Here is a 12,507-nt window from a genome sequence, read left to right as displayed (position 1 = left end):
GGCCGGGCGGTCGTCACGTGTGTGTGTGCGCGGAGCTGTAAATATGCACGTGTGTGCAAAGCATGATGCGCATGTGTGTGTGTGTGTGTGTGTGTGTGTGTGTGTGTAATGCCACACTGTGGTCACGCAAGCCTCGCAGCCTTTGGGAAGGAGGTCAATGAGCGAGAGAGCGAGAGAAAGAGAGATAGGGATGAATGGGAGGAGAGGATGATGACATATGAAAAGGTGAAGAAGAAGAAGAAGAAGAAGAGAAGAAGAAGAAGAAGAAATGAGAGGCCGTGGCAGTGGAAACTTACCAGTTAGAAACAAGCTTCATGGTTCACTGGGAACGTGTGTGCACACGCCGTGTGTATGTGTGTGTGCTTGTGTGTGTGTGTGTGTGTGCCTATGTGTGCCTGTGTGTGTGTGTGTGCCTGTGTGTGTGTGTGTGTGTGTGTGTGTGTGTGTTTGCATCCCACTGATGGCCTCACCCACCTACCTCTCTCTCTCTCTCTCTCTGCGTGTGCAGGTAGAAGCCTGCTGCTTGCTTTCAACCCACACACACACACACACGCACACACACACACACACACACACCCACGCACACACGCACACACCTCTCAACTTTTCCAGCGCCTAGCCCCACGGAGCCGCCCGAGCCACCGGCCCCGCCCTAATGCGTTTATCGTGATGAATAATCGGTGGAATTAAATCTCATTATCAGGCGACGACGTCTCAGTAACGGAGATATTGCATCTTCGGACTCCGGCGGAGGCGATTGATTAATATCCGATGAGTTATATTCCGTGACTCGGCGTTAACTCAGTTACTGTAACACTTTAGTAAGTGATGATGTCGTTGAAATGTGTCTGGAGATCGAACGTCTGAAGCCACGTGGAGATCTTTATGGTCATGATGGACATTATGAACCATAAAGAGCCTCGAATAGAAACGCATTACCACGAAAGAAGAGTGAGTGTGTGAGTGTGTGTGTGTGTGTGTGTGTGTGTGTGTGTGTGTGTGTGTGAGTGTGTGTGTGTGAGTGTGTGTGTGTGTCTGTGCATCAAACCAGGTCAGATACAAGTGTACTGGATGTGGATACGTCGGGGTTAAAGCATGTTGGTACCAGTCGGTGCTCACCTTCCCCTGGCACCTGGTTGCCACGGCTATGTGCCATGTTGGCATCTGTGTGTGTGTGTGTGTGTGTGTGTGTGTGTGTGTGTGTGTGTGTGTGTGTGTGTGTCTGTGTGTGTGTGTCCTTATGGCCGTGTACACACCATGGCAAAGGAAATTTCCTTTAACCTTTTCTCTCATTTACACCAGTGCCCTTGAGATATCACACACACACACACACACACACACACACACACACACACTGCAGGGTGCAGCAGGGCCGGTGACAGTCGACATAAACCAACCGTCGCCGTGTGGAGACTATAAACAGACCTGCTTAACCGTCACATGATGATTATTATCGGCTACTGGTACCGTCACCTCTACACAGCACTAGTACTACAGTACTACAGTACGACCACTAGTACTAGTACTAGTACTACAGTACTACCACTAGTACTACAGTAATACCACTAGTACTACAGTAATACCACTAGTACTACAGTCATACCTGCAAACTCATGAGGGGTGAAAAAGGTGACAACGGGGTGGGGGTCCTCTGCTCTGACTAAGTCAGTGCCCACAAACCCTTCTAATAAGAATATAATAGATGTTTGTATGTATATATATATATATACATACAAACATATACATATATATATGGCCGCCACACCTTGAAATATTCAGTAATATTTATTTTGCATGGGCCCAGGTGTGAATATGAGCGAGGCCCATTCAGAGACATCTCTACGGTCCACTTGAGCGACAATCACACAGGTTAACATGTCCCACGTTACACTATTTAACAAATCAAGTAACTTCCTGAATTTGGTGCACTTGAACACTTTTTTAATTTCTAAATTATTTTAGAAATTAATTCCTTTTGTTCCTTATTTTATCCAATAACCAATAATATATAATAAACCTTCCCACCCACCCTGTCTGTGATATCCCATCAGAGGCCCCCACCCCGGGAAGTGGCTGAATGGAGAAGGGGTGGGGGGGTTTCTGTGAGATTCACAGACTGAATTCCTGCTGGAAATCACTCTATATACAGACTCTGGTTCGGTGCTCCGTGACGTCACTAGCGAGTAGCGACGTCACGGCACAGAACCAGAGTCCTTACATGTCATGTGACAATGTTTCCATGGTGACGGACAAGGTCACGGAGATCGAAGGCACTGACAAGAAGTGACTTCCACCAGGAAACCTGTTTAAACTTTATGTGCATGTACATGTTGTGTATGTATATATGTACTTATGTGTGCATACTACTGTTTATATCTGTCACGGGACACAACATGTAACTATCTAATCTTTCATGGAACAATGTAATTCTCAGGCCAGCAGAACATTGTACAATGGTGCTAAAACGCTAGCGCGATTAACATCCGCTAGCTAAACGGCGCTAGCCTTAATTAACTGTCTTCACTTTAACTTCTACAGTTAATAACTGTCAAAATATAAAAGCGAGCGAACATAACATTAATATTTGGTGCTTATGTACGTTTCTCACCTGTAAACAGAGACTCGCATCAACTGCTGCGTCACTGTCTGTGTTACGCTGGTCTAACTTGTTTGTTTAAGACAAGAATTACGGCACCAGTCATGGCAAAACCCGCTACCGCCCCCTACTGGCGAACACAAGTATAACAATATTTAAAAATCATTCAAATTAGGAAAAATGGAAAAGTAGCACATCTTCAAATTTAAGAAGCTGGAACCATAAAAGGTTTTTTTAACTATTTAAAGTGAAATTATTATCAATTTTTTTTTCTTCTCTTAAGCAACTAATTGATTAATCTAATAATATTTTTAGCTGAACTTTGGTAGTTTTACAACAAAATGTATAAAGTAGAAATATTATTAATGATATAATGATAGTAATAAAAAATATGCGTTGTCATTATATATCATATGGTTAAAGTCATTCATAAACCAACTTCCCTTTCTTTGGCCTGAACAACAAGGACTCGTGAGCTCTGCTGAGCCATGACTCTGTTCCTTGAGTCTGTTCTGCCTCTACCTGGCTGTCACTAACATTATAACTTCTATACGATACCTGCCATAAATATCATGATACCAGAATTCGATACAATACCATAAAAACAATGATACCAAAAATACGATACTGGTAAATTTGTCTATAATAGTAATAAATAAAACATCTGTATGGTTCACTTTTTAACAACTTTTTCAACACTTAACAAATGGCAGTATTATAAGTATTAATACAGCCAGATATTAATGAAACTACATGGTTCCATCATAGCATTGATTATACACTATGAGGCCTTTAGTCTGTATCTGACCAGATGATACAGAGTTCATCAGGATGAGCAGCTGTAGAGTTGCATAACTTTACAGACTGTCTGCCTTGGAGACAAAGAACTGAAACATTTCACTTCTGGAATCATCTTTTTCTTCTTTTTTTTTAAAGCTGAAGACTTTAATGGTGTGTTCACACATCTTAAAAGCTCCGCCACTTTGTGCCACTCGCTGTGAGCGCTGCAGCGCATTGCGTGCAGACCAGTGGCGTCCCTAGGCTAAAAAAACCGGGGCTAAAGCCCCGATGTTTTTTAATTAGCCCCGAATGTTAATTTCACACACAAAAAAAAAAGTGGTTGACACTTCCAGGTCGCACGTGACGTCATTCACCCAAAGCAGCGGAGTCAGACTGGCAGCAGGCGCACGTAACAGCAAGCTGCTGTTGACAGTGTTTCTATGTCTACACATTTCGCTGCTTCACTCTTCTGGGCTAAGCCCAGCGCCGCCGCTCCCATAACGCGCATCGCTCTGCCGTGATACGCGCCGACACATCCGCGCACACAGGTGAGCACACTCTCACTAGAAAAACTCACTAGCCCCCCCCCCCCCCCCCCTCCCCCAAAACAAAAACTCTTCGGCTCTACACGATTCACTTGGATGACCTATTTTGATTTCAAAACGGTGAATTTCACCGAAAGGTGACAAGTTTGCAGGTATGTACAGTACTACAGTACTACCAATACCACTAGTACAACCACTATAGTGGTGAATTCTCTCTTCTGACCACCAGGGGGCGACTCCTCTGGTTGTATAGAAGTCTATATGAGTACTCATGTAGTAGTAGTACATCAACAGCAGCTTTAATCAATGCAGCTTTAACACATGAAGCATATACTTCTATACAACCAGAGGGTGTATAGAATACATAGAATATATACGGGAAGACGTGTTGGTCGGCGGACCAGCTGTGTGTGAAATAAAATAATATAGTGTGTGTGTGTGTGTGTGTGTGTGTGTGTGTATGTGTGTGTGTGTCGTCTTGAGTCCAGCAGACGATGCCGTTGGACGCGTGCCGATCCACGGACCAGACTTCTGTACCACTCGATCCGTCTCCCGGCTAAGTCGGGGGCGAGCCCCATCCGAAACACTGGCACGGTGTCAAGGAGAGAGAGAGAGAGAGAGAGAGAGAGAGAGAGAGAGAGAGAGAGAGAGAGAGAGAGAGAGAGAGAGAGAGAGAGAGAGAGAGAGGAGAGAGAGAGAGAGAGAGAGAGAGAGAGAGAGAGAGAGGGAGAGAGAGAGAGAGAGAGGGAGAGAGAGGAGAGAGAGAGAGAGAGAGAGAGAGAGAGAGAGAGAGAGAGAGGGAGGGAGAGAGAGAGACCTTCAATGTGACGGAGCCCAAACTGCTCCCGGCGCTCGGCTCTCGTTCTCCTCCCTGTTTTTATTTTACGGCGTCGCAAAGTTTAAAAGTCTCAATTCTAACAGCGGACGGCGTCCGAAAGTCCGTTTCTCCCACCGCCGCATTGGACTTTGAACGCCCCCCCCCCTCCTGCTCGTATCGGCTTGAGTTCAATCATCACTTCTTCATTTGAAACACAGACTGTTGAAGCTCGAATGCAAATTAAACGTCCGCCATTTGTTTGTAATAATGATCCTCATTAAAAGATGAAATCTTTATTTCCCAACAATTATCGATTCAAACGTGTTTCTGAATGCATTGAATTTGCAGAAACGTGTGCGTGTAATCCCAAAGTAATGCCACTTCCTGTACAGGTGTGGAGAGGTGGCCTAAGCCCCGCCCCCATAAGCCCCGCCCCCCCCCCAGCACGCAACCATCGATTCCCTTTGAAATGTCTCTCATCTCGACGACGGTCTAATTAACTTTTTTAAGCAGCAGGAGGCGCAGCTCTGCGCCTGACATTACCCAGGTGCACGTGCACGTGCGTGAGCGTGCACGTGCATCTCGGAGGATGGCAAACCGCCTCACGCTCTTGTTGACACTATCAATACAGCAGCAGGGACCCCGTGATACACACACATCGGCAGCGAAAGGTTAGCCGAGGACAGGCGCTGTGCACGCGCACACACACACACACACACACACACACACACATACACACACACACCTGCACATGGACACAAATGTCACAACATGATGAAAAAGACAAGAGACCTGAGGCGTGAGGAGGAATTGGGATGAGGGCTGCTCTCTAACGATCGGCCCAAAGGAACACAAGATAATACCCACAATGCACCTCATCAATACGTGGATTTCCTCCTGAATGGCAATATTTACACGGCCGTAAACACACTGATGACGGGACACACAGGGGAGGGACCGGGCAGCAGAGCGCGGCCCCCCTGAGACCCGGAGAGGCCCTCAGAAGAGGAAGATAAATACTGGCAGCTGATTGGATGAACCACCTGTCAATCAAACTGCTGCTGAACAAAAGCCTTGGATGGAGTTTTTTGCTCTTCTTTCAACGAAGAAATATGAGTTCTGATATATAACGGATGCCGATGCTACGCCAATGTCGCCCACACACACACACACCAAAACCCCGCCCACTTCTCCTCACAGGAAGCCGATTGGTCCAGACACAACGCTCACACGCTCACGTTCCTCCTCTATACATTTTTTTTTTTAGATAATAATGCAGCTCTGTTACAACAGGTTCTGCGGTGGGTTAGACATCTCACAGGAACCAAGGACGGACAGTGTGTGTGTGTGTGTGTGTGTGTGTGTGTGTGTGTGTGTGTGTGTGTGTGTGTGTGTGTGTGTGTGTGTGTGTGTGTGTGTGTGTGTGTGTGTGTGTGTGTGTGTGTGTGTGTGAAGGCCTGACTGAGCAGCTGATGATTCACCGCGCTATATATTAATTATTGAGAGACCCCCTAACCTCTCCTCCGCTAGCATGTAAGCGACACGTGATGCAACACGCACAGTGTGTGTGTGTGTGTGTGTGTGTGTGTGTGTGTGTGTGTGTGTGTGTGTGCGTCCCTCGCCGGATGCTGCACGAACCTCACCGGGGATTACGGAGGAAGCAGCCGGGGGGGGGGGGGGGGGGACATTTGTCCCATCTGCTTGACACGTGGCCCCCCCTAGAGTCTGACCCCCCCCCCCCCTCTATAATGACATCACAGGCCAGCAGTTTAAATGAAACGCAGCAGTAGTAGAAGCTTTTTCTTTCACATTTCTACGCGTGTTCCTGAGCAAACTCCCGAGGTGGAGCGCGCACGGGGAGCGTGCACGGGGAGCATGCACGAGGAGCGTGCACGAGGAGCGTGCACGGGGAGCGTCCGGTGTGCACAGCGCGACAGGAGGGACAGGTGAGTCACGGAGAAGAGACGAAAACACACACACACACACATCGCACTGCAGCAGCACCGCACATCACGACTCAGGGGGGCGGAAGACATGAAGGGGGGAGGAGGAGGAGGAGGAGGAGGAGGGAGGAAGGAAGAGTTTGACAAAATATTACATTTTTAAAACCTCAAAGTAAAAAACACGGAGGATATTCACATATTCAGTGCAATGAGAAAGTGAGAGAGAAAGAGAGAGAGGGAGAGAGAGAGAGAGAGAGCCTGCAGTCAGTCAGTCTGTACGACCTGTACCCATCACTCTCAGGTGGATCTTCAAAAGCTCCGTTATTTATACCCCGTCTGTCTGGCTGGCTGTCGGGATCCATCACTCTTCCTCTCCTCCTCCTCCTCCTCCTCCGTGTCACCGGCCAATCGGAAGTGAGGATTTATTGGGCGCCGTCAACAAAGCGACGGGCCTTAAAGCTCGAAGATTAGATGCATCACGGCGTCGCTTCATTGTTATGTAAGTGAGAGAGAGAGAGAGAGAGAGAGAGAGAGAGAGAGAGAGAGAGACTGATGACGAGCGATCGCTAACGTCTTCTTTAAATAAATAAAAAACGATGCCGTCATGATCCTGCAACAAGTTACTTTCCCAGCCTTGAGAATACAAAGATATAAATATATAAATATATATATAAATATATAAAAATATGAATGTAAAATATTTATATATATATATGTATAAATATTTAAATGTATATATTAAAAAAATATAAATATATATATATATATATAGAAATTTATAAAAATATGAATGTAAAATATTTCTAGATATATAAATATATATATTTTTAAAAAAATATATTTATATTTATATATAAATAAATATTTCTATATATATATATATAACGATTTATTTATAATAATATAATGTATTATACATTAATATATATATATATCACTATCAGGTTCCATCCAATAGCCGTGGAGAGCAGAACAAGTTTGACTTACGTTCCAAAATTGGACAAGACCACCTGATAGCCAATGATGAGAGCTGACCCCCTGCTGTGTACACACACACACACACACAAACACACAGACACACACTATATTGGTGGTTGCAGGACAAAGTGCTGACTGGCTCCACGGGGCTGCACAGCAGCGCGGTAATCGGTAATGGCTTTAAGCTTTATTAAGTTTTTTTTTTCCATTCGCGGGTCGGCGTCGTTTCCGAGACGCAATTAATGTCTTCGAGAGCCGATTAGTTTACCTCCTAATAAACATCCGTGACTCGGGGAGCGCAGGAGGCGAGCGGGGAAGTCGGTAAATGAGTCTGTGAAGAAAAAGTTTAGTTTTACTAAATTACTGATTGACTTTCAACCCACGAACTCTCACAGGCCCGAGACCCGCCCACCTATGTGTGTGTGTGTGTGTGTGTGTGTGTGTGAATGTGTGTGTTCATCACACACTTTCAATTCAGTGTTAAGTTAATGCAGCGTTGGAAACACACCGGGGCAAAGGGCAAAACTGCACCTGAGAAATATAATTGTTCCCCTGATATCTCGAGGAGAGGAAAGATATGCGCCCATAATGTCCTCTAATAATTTAAATAATTTAATAGCGTTTTGTATTTGTTCTTTGTTGTGTGTGTACTCTCTGTACTGCCTGTACTAGGTAGGTATACAACAAAAATATACGTTTTAATTCTTAGCAGTTGTTTAAAAAATTGAATAACAATAAATAACCACAAAGAAATAAGAATAAAGTTTAATAGGATAATTTGATTTATGTTTTCTCTTTAAAAAATCTAAGAAAAGCTCTAGGCTACTCCCTAAAACTCTTATTATTGCCATTTTTATGACAATTGCTCATCTACTGTAAGCCTAAATAAGTATATTTATTATTTTTTTAACAAGCTAAATGTTATTTCACACAAGTTTCACAAAGTGCCCCCAATTTATTTGTAAATTGCCCCCGGAAAAATATGTGAACGTCTGCCCTGAGTTAAAAACCTGCTCTGATCCTCCTGTGAGGAAACGATTCCAAAAGCACGTGAAGTTTATAATGCTGATCCTCGGGAGGTAAATATGTGCTTTTCAAGTCTGGGAACAGGGATGGGGATGGGGGAGAGAGAGGGGGGGGGGGATCCGGACCGGTGACTTTCTCTTCCAAGGCTGCAGAGTGATCTTTCTTTACCTTTCAGTTATTGTAAAATGAATATTTGACGAGCCGCGTGCCCCGTGGCCGTCTGATCCGGTTGCATCAGGATGCGGCGGCTGACGGGACGTTAAGTCGGGGGCCCTGATCCTCCCAGGGTCTCCCCCCCCCCCCCTTACAGGGTCAATGATTAGCATTGAAAAATAAGTCCACCTGCACCTCTCACGTGGGCCGAGGCCTCCCACTGCTCTGAGGTCAGCAGCTTTTACTTTGTCATTTAAAAGCCAAAAATATCAGGCGCAACAGGTTCTGACTGTAAACGCATTAATTGTCTGTGCAATAAAAACGTTAATAAAATGTCAAAAGTTGTACATGAACTACAAGAATATGGAATAAAAGAGACATCAGGAAGGAGAGATTACAGTAAGCATGTGTACTGTAAGAGCGAGAGACTGTATAACCCAGAGAGAGAGAGAGAGGAGGAAGCGGTCACATGAGTAGGAGGGGGAGGGGCCGCCTGTCACTGCTCTACGTCATGGGTAACGCGCCCCCCCCCCCCCCCCTCCTCCACTACAACTCACATGACTGCAGTGGCCCTGTTCTGTAACTCCAGTCACGAGGAGGAGGATGGAGTAGTGTTACCCGGCAGGGGCGAGCTGCATAGTGACACACTGGAAAAGGAGCGAGAGAGAGAGAGAGAGAGAGAGAGAGAGAGAGAGAGAGAGAGATAGACACCCCCTAATAACCCTGAGTAAATATTAACAGTTTAACGCTGCGTTTGTAGAATAGATAACCTTGCACGACACAGGGAGAGAACTTTGGCAGCAATACGCTGAACGATTAGATTTCTGTTCCAGTGTCACTCCACTATATATATATATATATATGTATATGTATATATATATTTATTTATGTATGTATTTATATATAATATAAATATATATATATACATATAAAACATATATATATAAATATAAAACATAAATATATACATGAATAAATATATATTTATGTATGTATATTTATTTATGTAGTTATTCATACATATACATATTTTACTATATATATATATATGTATATTTATTTAAGTATGAATATATATTTATTTATGTATATATAAATATAAAACGTATATATATATATGACTAAATAAATATATATATATAAATATACATGAACCAAGATGGCGGCGGCCTGGACGCGGAACTCGAGGCTTCAAAACATCCACAAACGTTGTAGAATTATGAACTATATTCAATATATCGAGACGGTATGAGTCATAGAACATTAAGGAGTTCATTGTGGTGATTTAGGGGGGATAATAATAACAACATGTATAATAATAATGATTATTATTATTATAAAACCATAGAATAAAGCCAATAAACCTCCAATGTGTATATTATATGTTATAGTGATGTCACGTGATGAACTATTGATGGAGAGCGTCACTGAATACGTCACACTGCATGATATGACTACGTGTTGTCATTATTAAGGGATGTAATGGCGCATTTATTTCCTCATGTGCGTGCGCGTGCGCGTGCCCGTGGCAGCACATGTCAGAGCTGCACGTTATAAATAGCGCACCGTCTGATGGATCCTCCACCGCGCACTGAAGTAATCTGTTTAAAATGCCAATCAGCTGTGACAGATCCCCCCGCCCCTCCCCTTTCCCTCCACGCACACGCACACGCACACGCACTCAACCGCCGCCCTGTGATGACCGTGCAATCACGGCAACAATCACCGAGACGCATTCTTACGTCACACCGTGATGCAGAAACTGTAGGGGGGGGGGGGTTCCGTGCACAGGACGGCCGTGTAGGAAGATGGATGCAACGACGCACACACACACACACACACACACACGCGCACATATCCCGGAAGCTGTCATTCCTACATGACCATGTCATAGAGCTGCAGTGCATCACTTCGTGTGGTGTGAATAACCTCCATTTCTATAAACGGTGCCCCCCCACCCCCCCCCCCCCCCCGCGGGAGATTATTATGGGATTAGAAGCCAGTCGTTAACATTTATTTTTTTAAATGAAAAAGTTCACATAATGCCTTCAATGGATGCAGCGTGCGCGGCACGTGCTGCGCATCCCGATTTCAATTGAGTAACCTGCACGCGCAGACGCGCACACACACACACACATGTTCATATGGGGGGGGGGGGGGGGGGGGCCGAGATCGGACGAACATTTGGCGCATACGTCCAAAAGAAAAATCGGTGCAAAAACCCTCCGCAGACCCAGCACGGGTTAACGGGCTGTCACCTCCACCCGCAGCCGGAGAACACGCCTGTCTGTTCGGCTTCAGCCGCAGCCAACTGCCGCTCCTGAGAACCGGTCCGATGTTGTTGTTTTTTTTTTGCGGTTACGCAAAAACGGTTACGCAAAAAAACCCGCGACAACTTTCACAGCTGGCAACTTCCTCATCGCCCCTTGCGGAACACGTCGACCCATGTGGGAGTTGCTGCGACTTGAAGGCAGCGTCACACCGAGCAGCCGGCGGAGCTTCCCCCCGGTTAATCTCACGCAGCTGCGGGACAAGCTGCTTACCGGGGAGCGGGGACCTCACAGCGCCACGCCGCGTGTTCCGACCCTCACACACTTTCTGACGAACCCCGCACGAGACCCCCAACAACACGAGTGTGTACGGGAGTGCATATGGATCATAAACCGTCACAATAATAGTCCTCGCTCTGCCGAGTCCACGCGCTCGGAGGCGCACCACGTGTCCAAGTCCACGGAACCCCGAACTTCCATCTCAAGAAATGCGTCAAAAGTTTCCAAAGCACCCCCACTCCGCACACACACACTCACACACACACACACAGACGCACACACACTCTCCTCTGAATACCAAAATAACGCTGCACGAGCGGCGGCACGCCGGCTGCTCTCTGCTCCACGAGCAATCGGCACGCACACACACACACACGCAAACACACACACACACACACACACATTAATCCCGTCAATAATGTTGCCCAAATGATGACATGTACTCCTCCAAACGAAACACACACGCACACACACGTGAGACGTCCAGACCCGAGGACACATTCGCTCGCGCGCACCCAGCCCCGGAGACCCTGAGCCGGGGAGAGATGCCGCCGATAAGCCGGGAAAAGCCTCCCATCCACCGGGTGTCGGATGCGCGCCGCCGCCCAGAGACGCGCACCCGGGGCTGTGGAGCCCCGGGCTCCGGTGCATCCGGTGCGGGTCTTACCTGGCTGCCGGAGTTCTCTGTCAGGTAATTGAAGACGAAGGACGAGAGTTCCTCATCTAATAGTGGAGCGCAGTCCGCCATCTTCTAGTGAATGAGGAGCCGCGGAGTCAGAGAGCGGAGTATAGGAGGAGGAGGAGGAGGTGGTGGTGGAGGAGGAGGAGGAGGAGGAGGAGGAGCGGCAGTGGGGGAGAGCCGCCTGTCGAGGGCGCATCTGTTTACACACACACACACACACACACACATAGAGAGAGAGAGAGAGAGAGGCGTTAAAAGACATGCGGTTCTCCAAAGTGGGGTCCTGGGACCTGCAGGGGTCGGAGCGGTGGATCCGCGGGGTCCCACAATGAAGACGAGGGTTAATTTAACTTCAATTAAACGGAAGTGATTCACAGATGATTGAATGGAGCGATTTAAAAGTAAATAATGCAGAAACATCTGAAGGAGTCGAGGCTG

At 46.2% G+C, this 12,507-nt stretch overlaps 1 protein-coding gene across 1 annotated transcript in view; it reads right to left on the bottom strand.

Annotated features, from left to right (window-relative positions):
• Positions 1 to 12,135, bottom strand: part of ppargc1b (peroxisome proliferator-activated receptor gamma, coactivator 1 beta) — an 82,375-nt gene extending 70,240 nt beyond the window's left edge. Inside the window, 1 exon segment of the mRNA XM_056438722.1 lies at positions 12,055 to 12,135. Coding sequence (XP_056294697.1) covers positions 12,055 to 12,135 — 81 coding nt within the window.
• Between the last annotated feature and the right edge of the window lie 372 nt (positions 12,136 to 12,507).

The sequence above is a fragment of the Pseudoliparis swirei genome, chromosome 19 (assembly GCF_029220125.1).
Source record: "Pseudoliparis swirei isolate HS2019 ecotype Mariana Trench chromosome 19, NWPU_hadal_v1, whole genome shotgun sequence".
NCBI lineage: Eukaryota > Metazoa > Chordata > Actinopteri > Perciformes > Liparidae > Pseudoliparis > Pseudoliparis swirei.
The sequence above is the reverse complement of the archived record's forward strand: the minus strand, read 5'-3'. Positions and strand labels throughout refer to the sequence as shown.